Source organism: Camelina sativa, chromosome 12, assembly GCF_000633955.1.
Source record: "Camelina sativa cultivar DH55 chromosome 12, Cs, whole genome shotgun sequence".
NCBI classification, from domain to species: Eukaryota; Viridiplantae; Streptophyta; class Magnoliopsida; order Brassicales; family Brassicaceae; genus Camelina; species Camelina sativa.
In genome coordinates, this window is record NC_025696.1 from 1950892 (window position 1) to 1969410 (window position 18519).

The 18519-nt window shown below is 34.7% G+C and overlaps 5 protein-coding genes across 5 annotated transcripts; 4 read left to right on the forward strand and 1 right to left on the reverse strand.

Moving 5' to 3' along the window:
• LOC104729547 (3-epi-6-deoxocathasterone 23-monooxygenase-like) lies at positions 1–2024 on the forward strand. The gene is made up of 6 exons (XM_010448498.2): positions 1–124; positions 653–742; positions 835–913; positions 1074–1180; positions 1311–1441; positions 1624–2024. The coding sequence occupies exons 1-6, from the start codon at positions 32–34 to the stop codon at positions 1712–1714; spliced, it is 591 nt and encodes a 196-aa protein (XP_010446800.1). The 5' UTR covers positions 1–31; the 3' UTR covers positions 1715–2024.
• LOC104733119 (3-epi-6-deoxocathasterone 23-monooxygenase-like) lies at positions 3356–6045 on the forward strand. The gene is made up of 8 exons (XM_010452729.1): positions 3356–3484; positions 3616–3765; positions 3873–4145; positions 4674–4763; positions 4856–4934; positions 5095–5201; positions 5332–5462; positions 5645–6045. The coding sequence occupies exons 1-8, from the start codon at positions 3356–3358 to the stop codon at positions 5733–5735; spliced, it is 1050 nt and encodes a 349-aa protein (XP_010451031.1). The 3' UTR covers positions 5736–6045.
• Positions 8174–8779, reverse strand: LOC104729549 (glycine-rich RNA-binding protein 7-like). The gene is made up of 2 exons (XM_010448499.2): positions 8601–8779; positions 8174–8511 (listed from the first exon to the last, which is right to left on the reverse strand). The coding sequence occupies exons 1-2, from the start codon at positions 8712–8714 to the stop codon at positions 8266–8268; spliced, it is 360 nt and encodes a 119-aa protein (XP_010446801.1). The 5' UTR covers positions 8715–8779; the 3' UTR covers positions 8174–8265.
• LOC104729550 lies at positions 11681–17781 on the forward strand. Its single transcript, XM_010448502.2, has 6 exons — positions 11681–12195; positions 12646–12714; positions 12812–12917; positions 13100–13195; positions 14930–16875; positions 17694–17781. Exons 5-6 carry the CDS (start codon positions 15590–15592, stop codon positions 17779–17781), a joined length of 1374 nt encoding a protein of 457 aa, XP_010446804.2. The 5' UTR covers positions 11681–12195; positions 12646–12714; positions 12812–12917; positions 13100–13195; positions 14930–15589.
• Positions 13815–14971, forward strand: LOC109125252 (glutathione S-transferase T3-like). Its single transcript, XM_019233459.1, has 2 exons — positions 13815–14771; positions 14930–14971. The coding sequence occupies exons 1-2, from the start codon at positions 13815–13817 to the stop codon at positions 14969–14971; spliced, it is 999 nt and encodes a 332-aa protein (XP_019089004.1).

Genomic DNA, 18519 nt, shown 5'->3' on the forward strand with positions numbered 1-18519 from the left:
GTCGGATTTCGTCAGCGGAAAGATCGTAGAGATGATAATACCCGGAGAGGAAACAATGCCAACGGCGATGACCTTGGCTGTCAAATTCCTAAGTGACAATCCCGTCGCCTTAGCCAAACTCGTGGTACGTCTTTTTTTTTGGATGTACACATTACACAACTTGTTGTTTATACAACAACAGATTACACGTGTGTGTCTTAATGCAAAATTTGCCGACGTCTGTGGACCGTAAGATTGATTAGATGTTTGTCTTATTGAGGAGATTTCAACGGCTGAGATTTATATAGTTTTCGAATCGGTGGGGTCAGTTTGACTTTTGTATCCGTGGTCGCTGTCGAAAGTCTTTACAGACGAGACACACGAGTACACACAACACACACGTGTGTGAAGGGAGGTGACACGTGAGAGTATTATAGACGTAGGATTAAAAAGCGGAGTGGACGGCTGTCAGAAGAGGACGATTTGTAATTAAACGCCTTTGTCTGTACGAGCGACCACACCGCCTGACAAAAAATAGCGTTTCGCGTCACAGAAACGCTTTGTTTTCAACGCCATTCATGTTTTCAATCAAAACGCATTATTTTTTATTGCGTTTTTTTTTTTGTTTTTACTGCTTTTCCCCATTTTAATTATTTTTTGATGGTAATTGTAGGAGGAGAATATGGAGATGAAGAGGCGGAAATTGGAATCGGGTGAAGTATACAATTGGACTGATTATATGTCTCTCTCTTTTACTCAAAATGTAAGTATTTTTTATTTTTACTTTTTCACAAAAAAATTACCACCTTGATATAGAGAAAATAAAATATTGACGTTTTCAAAATACAAACATAGGTGATAAACGAAACGCTGAGAATGGCTAACATCATTAACGGAGTGTGGAGGAAGGCTCTCAAAGATGTTGAAATTAAAGGTAAAACAAAGTTAGTTATATTGATCGATCTGAATTGTTTAGATTTTATTAGATCATATGCTTATACATTTTGTGATGAAAGGTGTTATTGAATTTTGATGATAATGAATATATTTTCCTAAGAAAATTAAATATAAATATTGGTGGGAATGAATGGCAGGTTACTTGATACCAAAAGGATGGGGTGTATTGGCATCATTCATAGCGGTTCACATGGATGAAGACATTTATGAGAATCCCTATCAATTCGATCCGTGGAGATGGGACGTACGTCACTTCTTTTTCCTATAATCTTTCACACTTCTCTTCCTCTGATTTACTTTAGCTTCTTCTTATAGCACTCAACTACTTATACAGTTATACTTAAGTTTCATTAATCAATTATATTGTGTAACAGAGGATTAATGGATCGGCAAACAGCAGTAATTGCTTCACACCCTTTGGCGGTGGGCAAAGGCTATGTCCTGGTTTAGAACTGTCGAAGCTCGAGATAGCCATCTTTCTTCACCACCTCGTCACCCGGTACAGGTAAACCGATCATGCCTTTAAATTTGAACCATGGTCTAAATTTTTTGTAAGGTGTTATTCCGTCCACAAGTCACAGTGTCACACACATGACACATACTATACCAAATCTGAACCGAGACATGAATGTCGATTAAATTGTCATATTTTACGATTATATGATACTAATTGTTAATTACATGTAGTTGGACGGCTGAGGAAGACGAGATCGTGTCATTTCCAACGGTGAAGATGAAGCGGAGGCTCCCCATCCGAGTGGCTATGGTTCCCATCTAAGTTGAAAATCATTAATAGATCCCTTAAAAGAACAGAACTGTTTGTGCGAAAGGAAGCAGAGAAGTATAACAAAATTATTTTATTTAAAATAGCAGCGAAGAGAAGCAAACAAAGAAGATTGGTGGGTAAGATAGAAAGAGCCATACGTACAGCTAGTGATGGCTCAGAGATCATGAGAGATTCTAATTGTATTTTTGTTTGTCATGTCAAATTATAAGCGTTGGTTAGGTTGTCCCTTTCTCTTTTATTTATCGTACCAAACGCAAGTTGAGATATGATTCCAAATATATATATATGGCTGATTGATAGATGTGCATAATGTTAATATAAACCTATGTGTCGTCTCTATCTACATTTGTTTTATGCTCGGTAAATCTTAGACAGATCGAACCTATATATCTAAAAGAATCGTAATTGTCATGTAAAATATAGTGTGGTTACTGAAATAAATCCACGGAATATCGATGTGTTGTCTCGATCGATAATGTGATAATTACTGAACTGTATACTTCGACCGACGACATATGATACAGAGTATATATAATAACAACGTATACGACATGTTATATGATATGATATGATGTGGTATTAAAAGAGTATAATAATTTGGTGGGTGATAATGAGATCGAGTAAATTGAAATTTATGACGGCCATAGTAAGGACAATATACCATGCACGAAAGACGAAACAGGTCCATGGGGAAAACACGTGCATGTTGTTTACGTCGACCCACCTTATAATTATTTCCATTATTATCGAATTTGTGGAGCCTTTTTATATATGTCATCTTCGACACCGCCGATTTTCATCATTATTATTTTATTTATTTATTTTGTTTACTTACAATATGGGTTTATTCGTATGCTTTCTGTTATGTTAGTGTTCGGTACGAATATATTATTAGTCTTTAACCAAAAAAGAAAAAACTGTTCATTTTTGTTTCAAACTATCAGTTGTAGAGGTAATGTACCAGGGTTTGAATATCAACTTTGCATCAATAAGCAAAACATCATTTAAGTAATTCTAACACGTCAGCAACGGAGAGAGTGTCACATGTCTATCCTATTAAAAGCAAACAGACATAAACTTAAAAGGAATACGAAACATCTTTCATGTTTTTTTTTTTTTTAGTATCACAAAAAGTTTTAGTATTTACATAAAAATTTAGAGATGCTTAGAACATGTCCCAAGAAAATAGATGGATCACCAAAAGACAAAAGGGCATCCGGAGTGAATCAAAGCGCCACTTTTTTCTCTTAGTGTAAACCATGAATGTATGAGTATATAGTTTAGGCATTACAATTTTATCAATAGTTTGAAGAGTTGCAGCAGTGATAGAGAAATATTGGTTAATATTATAGAGAAATTTATGAAAGTTTGTCCCTAAATAAATAAAATTTTATTTATAAAGAAGATTGAGGTTTTGTTCAATATCAAATGGAAGATAGTTGAATAAAATTGTAGAATGTTGGTTTAGAAAAATACAAAGACAAAGAGAAGGATAGTTGAATAAATACATAACTGTTGGTTTTCATATTCTAATATTTATAAGTTGTCAAAAAGAAAACTGAATTAAATTCTCGTTAAAAACCAAATTCTAGAGTTATATTCAAAAAATTGAAGAGCTAACATGAAATGAAGATGTCTATCTTAACTATATCTATTAAACATTTAGCCAAGNTCACTCGAGACATCGAGACCTCAGTTTGTCTCACTTTGGCTTCTTGGGCTCAACTTCCTTTGGTTCATGTTCAAGATGAGATCAAAAAGGTATTTGTCTTTGAAAGTATACGTGCTTACAAACAACTTGGTCACACGTTATGTCTAGTTGAATACTTGAATCATGTACAAGTATAACAAATTTTGATTCGTATAACGTTTTTTTGTTGTTGTTTTTTTAGATGACGTTCGAGATATTAGTTAAAGTGCTGATGAGCACAGCCCCTGGTGAAGATTTGGACATTCTCAAACTTGAGTTCGAAGAATTCATCAAGGGTTTAATTTGTATTCCCATCAAATTCCCAGGAACTAGACTCTATAAATCCCTAAAGGTAAATTATATATTCCTTATATTACATGAGCACATGAGTATTTTGATTACATTTTGTTAGTGTGCAATTCTCTAGCTAGGGTTTAATATGTGCAATCAATCATGCAGGCGAAAGAGAGATTAATAAAGATGGTTAAAAAGGTTGTGGAGGAGAGACAAGTGGCGGCGGGTACGACGGCGTCTCCGGCGAATGACGTGGTGGATGTGCTTTTAAGAGATGTTAGTGACGGTGATGATTCAGAGAAGCAATATCAGCCGTCGGATTTCGTCAGCGGAAAGATCGTAGAGATGATAATACCCGGAGAGGAAACAATGCCAACGGCGATGACCTTGGCTGTCAAATTCCTAAGTGACAATCCCGTCGCCTTAGCCAAACTCGTGGTACGTCTTTTTTTTTGGATGTACACATTACACAACTTGTTGTTTATACAACAACAGATTACACGTGTGTGTCTTAATGCAAAATTTGCCGACGTCTGTGGACCGTAAGATTGATTAGATGTTTGTCTTATTGAGGAGATTTCAACGGCTGAGATTTATATAGTTTTCGAATCGGTGGGGTCAGTTTGACTTTTGTATCCGTGGTCGCTGTCGAAAGTCTTTACAGACGAGACACACGAGTACACACAACACACACGTGTGTGAAGGGAGGTGACACGTGAGAGTATTATAGACGTAGGATTAAAAAGCGGAGTGGACGGCTGTCAGAAGAGGACGATTTGTAATTAAACGCCTTTGTCTGTACGAGCGACCACACCGCCTGACAAAAAATAGCGTTTCGCGTCACAGAAACGCTTTGTTTTCAACGCCATTCATGTTTTCAATCAAAACGCATTATTTTTTATTGCGTTTTTTTTTTTGTTTTTACTGCTTTTCCCCATTTTAATTATTTTTTGATGGTAATTGTAGGAGGAGAATATGGAGATGAAGAGGCGGAAATTGGAATCGGGTGAAGTATACAATTGGACTGATTATATGTCTCTCTCTTTTACTCAAAATGTAAGTATTTTTTATTTTTACTTTTTCACAAAAAAATTACCACCTTGATATAGAGAAAATAAAATATTGACGTTTTCAAAATACAAACACAGGTGATAAACGAAACGCTGAGAATGGCTAACATCATTAACGGAGTGTGGAGGAAGGCTCTCAAAGATGTTGAAATTAAAGGTAAAACAAAGTTAGTTATATTGATCGATCTGAATTGTTTAGATTTTATTAGATCATATGCTTATACATTTTGTGATGAAAGGTGTTATTGAATTTTGATGATAATGAATATATTTTCCTAAGAAAATTAAATATAAATATTGGTGGGAATGAATGGCAGGTTACTTGATACCAAAAGGATGGGGTGTATTGGCATCATTCATATCGGTTCACATGGATGAAGACATTTATGAGAATCCCTATCAATTCGATCCGTGGAGATGGGACGTACGTCACTTCTTTTTCCTATAATCTTTCACACTTCTCTTCCTCTGATTTACTTTAGCTTCTTCTTATAGCACTCAACTACTTATACAGTTATACTTAAGTTTCATTAATCAATTATATTGTGTAACAGAGGATTAATGGATCGGCAAACAGCAGTAATTGCTTCACACCCTTTGGCGGTGGGCAAAGGCTATGTCCTGGTTTAGAACTGTCGAAGCTCGAGATAGCCATCTTTCTTCACCACCTCGTCACCCGGTACAGGTAAACCGATCATGCCTTTAAATTTGAACCATGGTCTAAATTTTTTGTAAGGTGTTATTCCGTCCACAAGTCACAGTGTCACACACATGACACATACTATACCAAATCTGAACCGAGACATGAATGTCGATTAAATTGTCATATTTTACGATTATATGATACTAATTGTTAATTACATGTAGTTGGACGGCTGAGGAAGACGAGATCGTGTCATTTCCAACGGTGAAGATGAAGCGGAGGCTCCCCATCCGAGTGGCTATGGTTCCCATCTAAGTTGAAAATCATTAATAGATCCCTTAAAAGAACAGAACTGTTTGTGCGAAAGGAAGCAGAGAAGTATAACAAAATTATTTTATTTAAAATAGCAGCGAAGAGAAGCAAACAAAGAAGATTGGTGGGTAAGATAGAAAGAGCCATACGTACAGCTAGTGATGGCTCAGAGATCATGAGAGATTCTAATTGTATTTTTGTTTGTCATGTCAAATTATAAGCGTTGGTTAGGTTGTCCCTTTCTCTTTTATTTATCGTACCAAACGCAAGTTGAGATATGATTCCAAATATATATATATGGCTGATTGATAGATGTGCATAATGTTAATATAAACCTATGTGTCGTCTCTATCTACATTTGTTTTATGCTCGGTAAATCTTAGACAGATCGAACCTATATATCTAAAAGAATCGTAATTGTCATGTAAAATATAGTGTGGTTACTGAAATAAATCCACGGAATATCGATGTGTTGTCTCGATCGATAATGTGATAATTACTGAACTGTATACTTCGACCGACGACATATGATACAGAGTATATATAATAACAACGTATACGACATGTTATATGATATGATATGATGTGGTATTAAAAGAGTATAATAATTTGGTGGGTGATAATGAGATCGAGTAAATTGAAATTTATGACGGCCATAGTAAGGACAATATACCATGCACGAAAGACGAAACAGGTCCATGGGGAAAACACGTGCATGTTGTTTACGTCGACCCACCTTATAATTATTTCCATTATTATCGAATTTGTGGAGCCTTTTTATATATGTCATCTTCGACACCGCCGATTTTCATCATTATTATTTTATTTATTTATTTTGTTTACTTACAATATGGGTTTATTCGTATGCTTTCTGTTATGTTAGTGTTCGGTACGAATATATTATTAGTCTTTAACCAAAAAAGAAAAAACTGTTCATTTTTGTTTCAAACTATCAGTTGTAGAGGTAATGTACCAGGGTTTGAATATCAACTTTGCATCAATAAGCAAAACATCATTTAAGTAATTCTAACACGTCAGCAACGGAGAGAGTGTCACATGTCTATCCTATTAAAAGCAAACAGACATAAACTTAAAAGGAATACGAAACATCTTTCATGTTTTTTTTTTTTTTAGTATCACAAAAAGTTTTAGTATTTACATAAAAATTTAGAGATGCTTAGAACATGTCCCAAGAAAATAGATGGATCACCAAAAGACAAAAGGGCATCCGGAGTGAATCAAAGCGCCACTTTTTTCTCTTAGTGTAAACCATGAATGTATGAGTATATAGTTTAGGCATTACAATTTTATCAATAGTTTGAAGAGTTGCAGCAGTGATAGAGAAATATTGGTTAATATTATAGAGAAATTTATGAAAGTTTGTCCCTAAATAAATAAAATTTTATTTATAAAGAAGATTGAGGTTTTGTTCAATATCAAATGGAAGATAGTTGAATAAAATTGTAGAATGTTGGTTTAGAAAAATACAAAGACAAAGAGAAGGATAGTTGAATAAATACATAACTGTTGGTTTTCATATTCTAATATTTATAAGTTGTCAAAAAGAAAACTGAATTAAATTCTCGTTAAAAACCAAATTCTAGAGTTATATTCAAAAAATTGAAGAGCTAACATGAAATGAAGATGTCTATCTTAACTATATCTATTAAACATTTAGCCAAGCTGTAATTCTTGATAAAAGAAAATGTTAGTGTTTCATAGTATTTAATTGAGAAGCTTATTAAATATAAATACATCTAAATATTTAAGCTTTTTTTTTTGAATGAATGTAAAATTTATTCAACCAAAAAACTTTGTTACAAAATATGCATCCTTAGATCAAGCTTTCATTTAAAATAATTTCTTTTGAAATTTTAGACAAAAATTATAAAATGTTTAAATCTCTCAAAACAAAGTTGTTCATGCATGTATCTAATAATTCAATTATAAAATAAAAAAAACATATGTAAAGTATTAAAACAATCAACGTCAAATTATATTTTTTAAGATTTCCACAACTAAAAAAAAAACTAAAAAAAACTCTACATTAATATGAGGCAATATAGAGTATAAGTCCGCGCATAGCGTCAATATTCATCTAGTATATATAGTTTGAGGTAAATCTCTTAAACTCACTCCCAAAAACAGCTCAACAGAAGAAGTTTGCCTCATATATATATATTGTCCAAAGTATATTAATCTTTCCCATGTGGGACTCTAACAAAATGGCATGTAAGTATCATTTCGTAATTCATAAAAAAAAAAATTTAAGTTCAGGATATTTAATTTTTATGCCTCCATATGATACTTGGAGAATGGTGATGATAATGGTTACAATTTATTATTTCAAAATTAAATATATATATTTTAATCATGTCAATATTTTAATCATGTCAATAATTAAATAAAAGAGAGACTATATGAATAAACTTCTCAAGTACTACTTTATTCAAAGCACCAACCTTCCATAAATATTGATTGATTATTACTGGTTACAAAGAGCCTTATTTCTTATATAACCATATTTTATTTTCTAAACCCTTTTTGAACCAACATGTCCACCACGACGACGACTCCTCCGAGATGAGTGAGACTCTTGCACATTAATGGTCTTTAACCCGAGCTTCTGACCGTTCATTCCTTTGATGGCATCCTTCATGCATTTCTCATCTTTGAAACTAACAAATCCATATACCTTTCTCGTTATTGTAAAGATCGGAAGCTCACATTCGTAGTCGTTTTCATAATCATAATAGATATCATCTCTTTCGTAAACGACCTGCCAAGCAAAGGAAGAAAAAAAGAAAATTATAGATGAATCAAGAATTTTAATACCAATGCGGGAAAAGTGAAAAAAGATTATCGAACATTAGAATCTATAACGTCGCCAAACTGAAAAAATGCATTCTCGAGATCTTTTTCTTCTGTGTCCGACTCCAGGTTGCCAACATAGCATGTGAATTCAACATTTGTGGAAGCCATTTGCTAAAGAGAGATGAAAGACAAGTGATGGTTTCTAAGTTTTAAGTAAACTAAAGAAATAACGATTTGAGAGTGTGATGGGTAAGAAATAATTCAGTCAATTTATAGAAGAGGTGAGAGGTTTAATTCTTTAGATAATTTATGCATGTGGTGGTAAATGACTAAATGCTTTTTTTTTTTTTTGAAACAAGTGTCCGTTGTTGGAACTAGTTTTTAGTTTTTCCCAAGTGATATGATTAGTGGAATGTGACAGGTTAAATTTTAATTTGTCTTGGTCATTGAATTTGATTGTTTTTCCAATGAAAGTCAAACGAAACCTTTAATTTTTTAATTGTACTAGTTCAAATCGGCTTTCGGGAATTTTTGAATTTGAAATTGGGAAATGGGAAGCAAGACACGCATTAACCTAAGTATTTTACAAATCCCTAAAGTGAACTTTTTTGATGTGTCTAAAACAACTCAAGCAACGTAAACATAGATAATTTCTCACTTGAGATTTTATTTTTCATGAATTATGCAAATATGAAGTTTTATTTTGTTATATTTCCCATGATAATTAGTTGTCTAAACTAGTTTATCATAGCGACTAAAAAAAGGAAGAAAGGACTATGCATAGGAAAATAATATAAAAGCATTGAGAAAAAAAAAAAAAAAAACAAAGGGAAAATAATAAATAATTAAACAAGAAATCATGAGGATGCATCAATGGTACTATACGTAAGTTACCCTTAATTAATGGTGGGGAAAGAACGCCTGATAAAGTGATTAGTCTGAACTCTGAATTTATGATGGGCCAATATATTTGACCTTAAGCCCACGCTTAGCTCATATACGGCCCCATGGTTTCCCACGTTTTATATATCTAACCAATTTTCACTCTCGAGCTTATTATGATGATGGATCGAGATAAAAAATAATAAGATTCCAAAACATATGCTACATTAAAAGAAATTATAGTCAGAAACTCGCACCCGTAACTAAGCATCTATGTGTGAAAACTTGAAATGATAAGTGATAACTGAAATATTAGTAATTTACTAAACATCTACAACCTTGTAAATTTTATATATAAACTAATAAACAAGTTCGATTACGATATATATAAGTATCTCGATCGTGGGCTCTCGACCAAACGGGCAGCAAGTGATTTAAACTTGTAAATGATTAAACATATAACTGCATTTCTTAAACTAAGTGATTATGGTGAATATTAGTGTCTAACTGTCTATATATCCCCAGCAGACAATAAATAGTATATCTTTGTAAGTATACTATAATTTAAGGCTATTATTGCTACGTGCTTATATATGTCTCTTTGTGTGGTCAATTCGACCATCGGTCTCGATGACTATGTTCAACGGCATGGTCCGCCCGTATCATGTTTTTCTTTTTTTGCATGACCAAACAACAAATGCTAGAGATAATGTTAAATAATTATGTAATGTTTGATTACGGACCATTGGAGAGAAATAAACAATATAATGGCTTACGATATTTAAATTAAATATGAAATTGTGCTCTTTAATAATGACTCCACTAAGGTCATAAACATAAATATCGTTAATGACCGTTATTATATTCATTTCATGCAAAGACTTTGTCTAACAAAGATAAACCAATTTATAGATGTTATCATAACATATCATTAATTGTGTTTTATTTTGCTGAACGAATGTTTTGTGCGTCGCATTGATGCACTATATGATTTATTTTTGATACTTAAACCTTTGATTAATGTTTATGCTTTCAAGTTTCAACCAAGCAAAAAAAAAATCCTATATATATATTTCATATAGTATTTTTTTTTACTAGTTCAACTAGGTATAATCATCATATGATTAATCTGTAGGATCGATCGTTTATGTAAATATTTCTGCATCCTCAGATTTGAGTGGTACTGTCATGAAACCATCAACACTTAAATGTAATGTTTTTCCTCGAAACATAAATGAGTCCTTTGATGTGGGGATCTATACTATCTATGATTGACTCAACTCAAACATGTGAAGTACTAGATGATGGATTCTTATTTATGAAGCAAGCTGTGGTAACATTGTAAATTTATTCGCCTTGGACAAAAAATAAACTCCATCAAAGTATACATATCAGTTTCCTTATATTGCATGTACTAACAAGTGGTCCATAAATATTGTTGTGATGGTATTAATAACGTACATCTAATATATTTAATGCAAGATCGAAAGATTTTATTCAGTCGACAGTTTCGTTATAAAAGTTTAGATTTCAATCAACAACAACGGTTAACCAAAACTAATCATTTGATGAGATGATGAGCTCAACGGTAAGCTTATAAACCAAAGGAAAGAAAAAAAAAGAAGAAGAAGTAGATCCTTTGATAACGGCAATTAGAATTTGTGATTTACAACATGTCTCATATGGTAAGCAATAATTATGTTTATAAATCATGATTGTAAACTCCTTCCATAATGTTGTAAAGGGCTGAATTTGCTCGTTTAAAGGTTTTTTTCTTTAACGAAAAGAGTTAGGAAAAAGAAACAACAAAAAAAAATGTCTAAAGCAGAAAGGAAAAAAAAGAGAGTTAAAAAGTTAAATAAAGCGAACATGAAAAGAATCGCTACGAAGAGAGTCAAAAGGCGCGAGAGTTAACTAACAACTAACGTGGCGTCAAATCAAGTCTCATGATCGATCCGACCGAGGTTCCTCTTTTACCGAGTGGTTAAAACAAGTTACAGTTACAGCGGCGTCAGTCAGTGAATCTAATTCTGTCTGATTACGTCCAGACGCGTGGGTGCGTGACGTTAAGCTCGCACCTTAAAAGAGAGTTTTTTTTTTTCTTGATTTTTCGGATACTTTAAATATACTTTAATTAGGATGTCTACACAATAATTACTAGCTGTAATATCATACGTACAGACAAATTGTGTTTATCTGTAGATAGTAGTAATAAGTTGATTGAGTTTGGTAGAATTTTCCATTTCTTAGAGCATGATTACTGGTGTAACTCTTTGGGTTACTCTCTATATTGGGCCCCAAAAATGTAATATTAAACCCATTTTTTAGTCCAAAACACAGAGTATCGGTTCCATGGGAAGGTTTGGGAGAATCACCCTAAGTCACGCGACGTGGTCGTTTGTGATTGGTTGATTGAGAAATATAAAAGGTAAATTTTTTTTTTCCTAATTTTTTTTTCATTCTTTCCCGATTCTCACTCGTCTCTCTCGTCTCTCTCGTCCGTCGGAGATAAAAGCCGAATCAACAACCATCGGAAAAATCAACCGATTACCATCAAATCGTTGATTTTCCGGCTAAATCTCGATGGTTGTTGGTCAGACGGAGGGTTATTGGTGACTGAATTGGCGTAATTGGGGTTATCCGTTTCGATTTGCAATCTTTGGCGACGGCGAATGTTTCACAGCGGTGGGAGCACGATGGCGTACGATTGGTGGGATAACGGCGGATGTCCGGCGAGCTCCACCGTCTAGCGAATCGGTGAGAAACGGTTCGTCTTTTGATTTTTGATTGTTTGTTTAAACCCTAATTTATCACCGGTGGTCTTTAATTTTTAGGGTTTCATATTAATTCGATTGTTTGTTAGAATTATTAATATTTGCTGTCAATTTGACTTATTAGGCATCGATTATGAGATTAATTTGATGTTCACTTCAATCCAGAACGTTCCTCACTCAAAAAAATATCACTTCTAGCTGATTTAAGGTTCTTGGATCTATGTGGCGCTCAGGTTGGAGTCAATGAATCCATTTATTTGGTTGCATTTGTCCTTTTTCCTTGGTGGATAGATAGATGAGTTTATTTGAGATCTTGGATTATCTTTCACCGTCTTGTAGAGTATAACTCAGGGATTTTGATTGCTAGCAAATCCATAGTACAGATTATATATGTTGTACCTCCCTCGATGCTTTTCATTCCAAATGCTTCTTCAACATGGCAGGTGTGTGCGTATCACAGATGAAGGTGTGATTACCATGGCTAATAGTTGGACCTCCCTCGAATTTCTCAGGTATTATTCTTTTACAATTCTAGAACTATTTTGCTTTGTTGTTGTTGTCAGTGACTCTTTTTGCTGACACCATCCAATGAAAACCGAAAAATTGCAGCTTGTTTGGGATAGTAGGAGTGACTGATAGATGTCTAGAGACTCTCTCGCAGACATGCTCTGCTACACTCACCACTCTTGATGCTAATGGCTGCATCGGCATCAAGGTGTGTACTGTGACTTTTTCCCTTTTACGTTGTTCTTACTCTACTTGGTTTGTGGGTTTGTCAAGAAATTTTATGGCTTTCTATCGGATATGACCTTTACTTTGTTCTGTTTTTCTATTTCAATTGCTACTAGCTTTTTGGTTTCTGGGTTTTTGCTATTCATTGTGTGTGTGTGTGTGCAGAGTAAGTTAGGAGGAGGAAGCCAGCAGCAAGGTCAGAGAGTAAGCTACAACAAGAGTAAGCTCACTCTTGGCTTACGGACAGTCAAAATTGATAAGGTATGGTCCTATATCTCTCATATGTTGTTGTTCTTGTTTTTTTGAGTTGTGATTGGGATGAATGAGTTGGTGTTATAGATTGTTCTTGTTCTTGTTCTAACTTGAAAAGGTTTGGTTTTATAAATTGTTTATGTTTTTTTATAAAACTGTGAGTTCTTGTTCTATATTGCTGTTTTCTTTTTTTGCTCTAGTGTTTTTTAGTCTTTTTGAAACCCGATTGTTGTTCTTTCGCTTGTCTTGATATTTGTTGTGATTTTGAATAAAAAGCATAATTACACTGGTTTATTGAGAAACATGATTGAATTTGAAATTAGTATTGACTTTAAACATCAACTTTTTGAAAATTTGGTACACAAGTAGATTTTCTGAAAAGTTATTCAGTTGTCTACTCATAGATTTACTGAAAAGTTTTTCTCTTCACATGTAGATTTACTGAAAAGTTTTTCAACTAAACACTCATTAGCCTTTTACTCAATAAACCTTTACCTTTTGTTATCTAACCTTCAGTTTAAAAGATAAACTAACCTTGAGTTCAATATAAACCCTCATTGTTAAACAATATAAACCCTCAAGCTACAAACTCTTTTCGTTAAACATAAGCTTTCATTAAACAAAAACAATGGATCCTTATCGTTTGTCAGATGAAAATTTTGTTGATCTTTTGAATTCTCAAAAAGTTCTCAACGTTTCTGATAATCCTAACCCTCCACATTCTGCTCAATCCTCTCAGCCGATTCAATTTAGCAACCCATTCTCTTCTGAGCCACCCCACTTTACCTCAACATTCTCTTCTCAGCCACCTCATTTTAGCTCAACATTCTCTTCTCAGAATCTTAACTTTAGCCCAGCATCCGATACTGAAGACTGTATTGAGGTCGAAGAGACTGAAGAAGACGGAGGCAGAGGAAGTAGGAAGAGGTGGACTGCAGAGGAGGATGTCAACCTCATAAGTGCTTGGTTAAACACCAGCAAGGATCCAGTTACCAGTAATGAGCAGCGGAAATATAGTTTCTGGCAGAGAGTTACAAGGTATTTCGAAGCAAATGGTGGATCAGCTGGTTCAAACGCAAGAGGGCAAACACAGTGTAAGGCTAGGTGGAACAAGATAAACCACCAAGTCAACAAGTTTGTGGGCTGTTACGCACAAGCGTGTACAAGAAGGAAGAGTGGAGAATCAGAAGATGATGTCTTGAGAATGGCTTATGAGCTTTTCAATAACGACATGAAGAAGCCATTTCTCCTTGTACATTGCTGGAGGGAGCTGAAGCACGATCAGAAATGGCTCACAGAAGAATGTAGCCACAAGCGGACTAAGCTTGCATCTGAGGCTCCTACTTCGAGTAATGATGGTGCTGAGAAGAGGCCTCCGGGAGTTAAAGCTGCTAAGAACAAAGGGAAGAGACCGACTGTTAGTATTGATGTCGAAGATGGTTCTGTCCATAAGTTAGACAAGATCATTGCAATGAAGGATCAAGAACAAGCAGCTAAAGAGAAGCATGGCAAAATGAGATTGCTAAACAGCCTGCTTAACAAGAGTGAACTAACAACTGCTGAAGTTGCTCTTAGAGACAAACTCGTAGATCAAATGTTGACAAACATTTAGGTTTCAATTATTATCATTTGTTATGTTTAACTCTTCTTGTTCTGTGTTTAATAAGTTTAACTCAATTATTTTATGTTCTGTGTTTAATAAGTTTTGTTGTGCTTAACTCTACTTGTATTCTTTTGTTTCAGGGTTTCGGGAACACAAATGTAGCTGTGGAACATGTCATGTGAAGAGAAGAAGTTTGCTTGATGTGGAACATGTCACGGATTTGGGAAACATGTCACGGATGTGGAACATGTCACGGATGGCTTGTGTCTTTTGCTTGTGGAACATGTCACGGATAGTTTGTTTGCTTGTGTCTTTGGCTTTTGAGTGTCGGTTAGGACAGTATGGCTTGTGTCTTTTGCTTGTGGAACATGTCACGGATGTTTTGTTTGCTTGTGTCTTTGGCTTTTGAGTGTCGGTTAGGACAGAAAGGCTTTTGTCTTTTGGTTGTATTTGTTTGGCAAGGACAGTCACATGTGTATTTGTTTCACAAGAGGACAGTCACTTGTGTATTGCTTTTGGTTTTATTTTAACCTGTGAAGTTGTGTGTTTGCTTGTATCTCGAGACTTAAAGTCTATATATTGATGTATCGTTCTTTCCCATTTGCAACCAACTTTGCATTGTGTTCCGATTCTGTATCTTTTTTTTCTCTTCACCTTTGCATTGAAAAGAATCAACCTCCTATTACAAAAAAATATTTCTCTATCTATTACTCAAACTCCTATCTTCACTACTCAACTCTATTACTCATTCTCTACTAAATCCAAATATAAGCCTACTACTATACCCAAGTTACCAAAAAATGTCTAATTGGAGTTCTGATGAAGAAATTGAAGAAATGGTAGAGGAGGAGGTTGATAGTATAGTGGAGGAGATCCAATACAACTACACTCACCCAGAGGTACCACCAGCTCCAATAATCCGAAGAGTGCACATTGAGAGAGACCGCGAAGAAGGCCACATTCGATTGTGGAATGATTATTTTAGTGATAATCCAACTTACACTAACGCTATGTTCCGTCGTCGCTTTAGAATGAACAAACTATTGTTCCTTCGTATTGTTACCGCTGTTGAGAATGGAGTCCCATACTTCAGACAAAGGCGAGATGCTACTGGAAGGCTTGGTCTTTCTGCACTTCAAAAATGTACGTCAGCTATTCGTTTGATGGCTTACGGATATTCGGCAGATGCGGCGGATGAATATTTACGACTCGCTGAAACAACCTCCCACAAATGCCTTCTACATTTTGTAGAGGGAGTTATAAATCTATTTGGCAACGAGTATCTCAGAAGACCTACAGCGGAAGACCTCCAACGATTACTGAACATTGGAGAACATCGCGGTTTCCCCGGAATGATAGGGAGCATAGATTGCATGCATTGGGAGTGGAAGAATTGTCCCACTGCATGGAAAGGACAATATACACGTGGATCAGGTAAACCGTCAATCGTACTAGAGGCTGTGGCATCACAAGATTTATGGATTTGGCACGCCTTTTTTGGACCACCGGGTTCGTTAAATGATATCAATGTCTTGGACCGCTCCCCGGTGTTTGATGATATCCTACAGGGCCGAGCTCCGAGAGTTAGATACTTTGTCAATGGACGGCAATACAACATGGCGTACTACCTCACAGACGGTATCTATCCCAAATGGGCAACTTTCATCCAATCTATTACACTTCCACGTGGTCGAAAAGCAAAACTCTTTGCTCAATGGCAAGAAGGATGTCGTAAAGATGTAGAGCGTGCATTTGGAGTCTTGCAAGCTCGATTTGCAATCGTGAAGAATCCTGCACTTTTCTGGGATAAAGGAAAAATAGGAAAAATAATGAGAGCATCTATCATCCTGCATAACATGATAGTGGAAGACGAACGACATGACCACAATTTCTACGATCCAACAGAATTCCATCACAGAGAAGGAAGCGGAAGTTCTCAAGTCGATTTATCATATTCTACAGATACGCCAACAAATCTACATAATATGATGGTCACTCGAAATGATGTTCATGATACAGAAATGCATGATCTTTTGCAAAAAGACTTGATTGAGCATATCTGGCAAAAATTTGGTGCAACCGCACAATAAATCTTATTCCAAATTCTGTTTAATATGTTTAATATTTTGAATTTTGTAAAATATGTTTAATATTCTAAAGTTTGTAAAAAATTGTTTCAATTTGTAAAATATTGTTTTCTATTTTATGTAATATAAAAAATTTAAATAATTGTTTTATCATTTTAGATAATTAAAGTTTGATAATTAATAAACAAAAATTAAAAAATTATTATTTAAATGTCTAAGTAACCTATTTGGGGTTCTCTAGTAATAGGGTAATTTTGCTTAAGTTCTCTTAGAATTACTTAACTTAATTTATGATTATTTATATAATTAATTAATGTGAGAGTAACCATGGTGGGTTACTCCACTAATGATGCTCTAAGAAAACCCGATGCTTCAGGATATACCGAATAGTATAGATCTAGCGTTACAAATAGGTCGATATATAGAACAAGAATTAGCTTTATTAGTCTTGGGAACAAGCGAAGAATCGAAACTCCGACAGACGTAATCTCAATTAGCTGAGAGGCGTGTGAGTATAGCCTTTTTTTCTTCGAATAAATTATGCACTCCCATAACGCAAAAAAAAAACAAAAATATATAAATAGAATAAGAAACTTTACAACTCAGCGTAATAACGGATTCCGATTAACAGAGTGAGGAATCATGTGGCTCTCGAGAGTTCTACGCCAATGAGAATCAAACAAAAGGGACGGAAGTAAACGACGGTGTTGTAAGTGTGTGTGTGTGTGCGTGGTTAAGAAAAGGACAAACTCACACGAGACACGTGCACCGAAGCTTTTTTCCCACGCGCCAAAGAGTTTCGTCTTTGTTCACACAGAACCAAGATGGGTGGTAACGAAGGTAGGAAGGACCTTGAAGCACCAACCTCCCGACGGCTAGACGAACCGACAATTGCGTTTACATGAAAATTACTGAATTGATTATTGATCCGACTATAGAGTCGTTGTTTAGAATTAGCATTGGAATATAGAAGACAACTCTATCACCATTAGAAAATGTTTCCTTTTTTTTTCTTTTCATTTTATATGAATGGAAGGAAGTTGATTTAAACAATTTCCAAAAACGGTTAATGAGTTAATCTTAGAGAACTTTTTTACCTTTGACAAAAAAGAGTAAGAGTCGGTGAAACTTTGGTGGGATCTAGTTGGTGTTATCTCTAACTAAAATCCAACCACCATTAGCATAAAAACAGGGTAAAAATTCAATCCACATAATACATGTAAAAAAGTACTAAACTCCAAAGTGTGAAGCAAGGAATTGAAGTGGCCTTGTCATATAGTTTTAGGTAAAGCGTAATGCGACTGCGTGCCGGTCTGCCCCCATTCATTTTTATTTGTATATGCTCTTCTTTTCCGTTTTCTCTCCGCACTTCACGTCGTCGAAGCCTTATTAGGGTTTAACCTCTCCCTTTTCTTATAGACTTTAAACATCACATGTGGACACCAAGACCTGGAGATCTTGACAATCAGCTTTATTTTCAACAACTAACTTAGATAGATTAATTAGTTAAACTAGCTTTATAATGAGACTTTGTTTTGACCACTTATAATTAGGTCCACTAATAGATTCGTATACAAACTATTAATTAAAATTCTCTTAGTTAGATTGGTTATTGTCCCATCGTATAAATAATAACAAGGATG

Excerpts from the sequence above, each read along its gene's own strand:
- LOC104729547 (XM_010448498.2), top strand. The coding sequence starts at position 32 with ATGATAATACCCGGAGAGGAAACAATGCCAACGGCGATGACCTTGGCT. Across the intron at positions 1,181-1,310 it reads TCGATCCGTGGAGATGGGAC|AGGATTAATGGATCGGCAAA; the intron begins GTACGTCACTTC and ends ATTGTGTAACAG. Across the intron at positions 1,442-1,623 it reads CACCTCGTCACCCGGTACAG|TTGGACGGCTGAGGAAGACG; the intron begins GTAAACCGATCA and ends AATTACATGTAG.
- LOC104729549 (XM_010448499.2), bottom strand. The coding sequence starts at position 8,714 with ATGGCTTCCACAAATGTTGAATTCACATGCTATGTTGGCAACCTGGAG. Across the intron at positions 8,512-8,600 it reads GCGACGTTATAGATTCTAAT|GTCGTTTACGAAAGAGATGA; the intron begins GTTCGATAATCT and ends TTTGCTTGGCAG.
- LOC109125252 (XM_019233459.1), top strand. The coding sequence starts at position 13,815 with ATGGATCCTTATCGTTTGTCAGATGAAAATTTTGTTGATCTTTTGAAT. Across the intron at positions 14,772-14,929 it reads TTGCTCTTAGAGACAAACTC|GGTTTCGGGAACACAAATGT; the intron begins GTAGATCAAATG and ends CTTTTGTTTCAG.
- LOC104729550 (XM_010448502.2), top strand. The coding sequence starts at position 15,590 with ATGTCTAATTGGAGTTCTGATGAAGAAATTGAAGAAATGGTAGAGGAG. Across the intron at positions 16,876-17,693 it reads AAATTTGGTGCAACCGCACA|AACCAAGATGGGTGGTAACG; the intron begins ATAAATCTTATT and ends TTGTTCACACAG.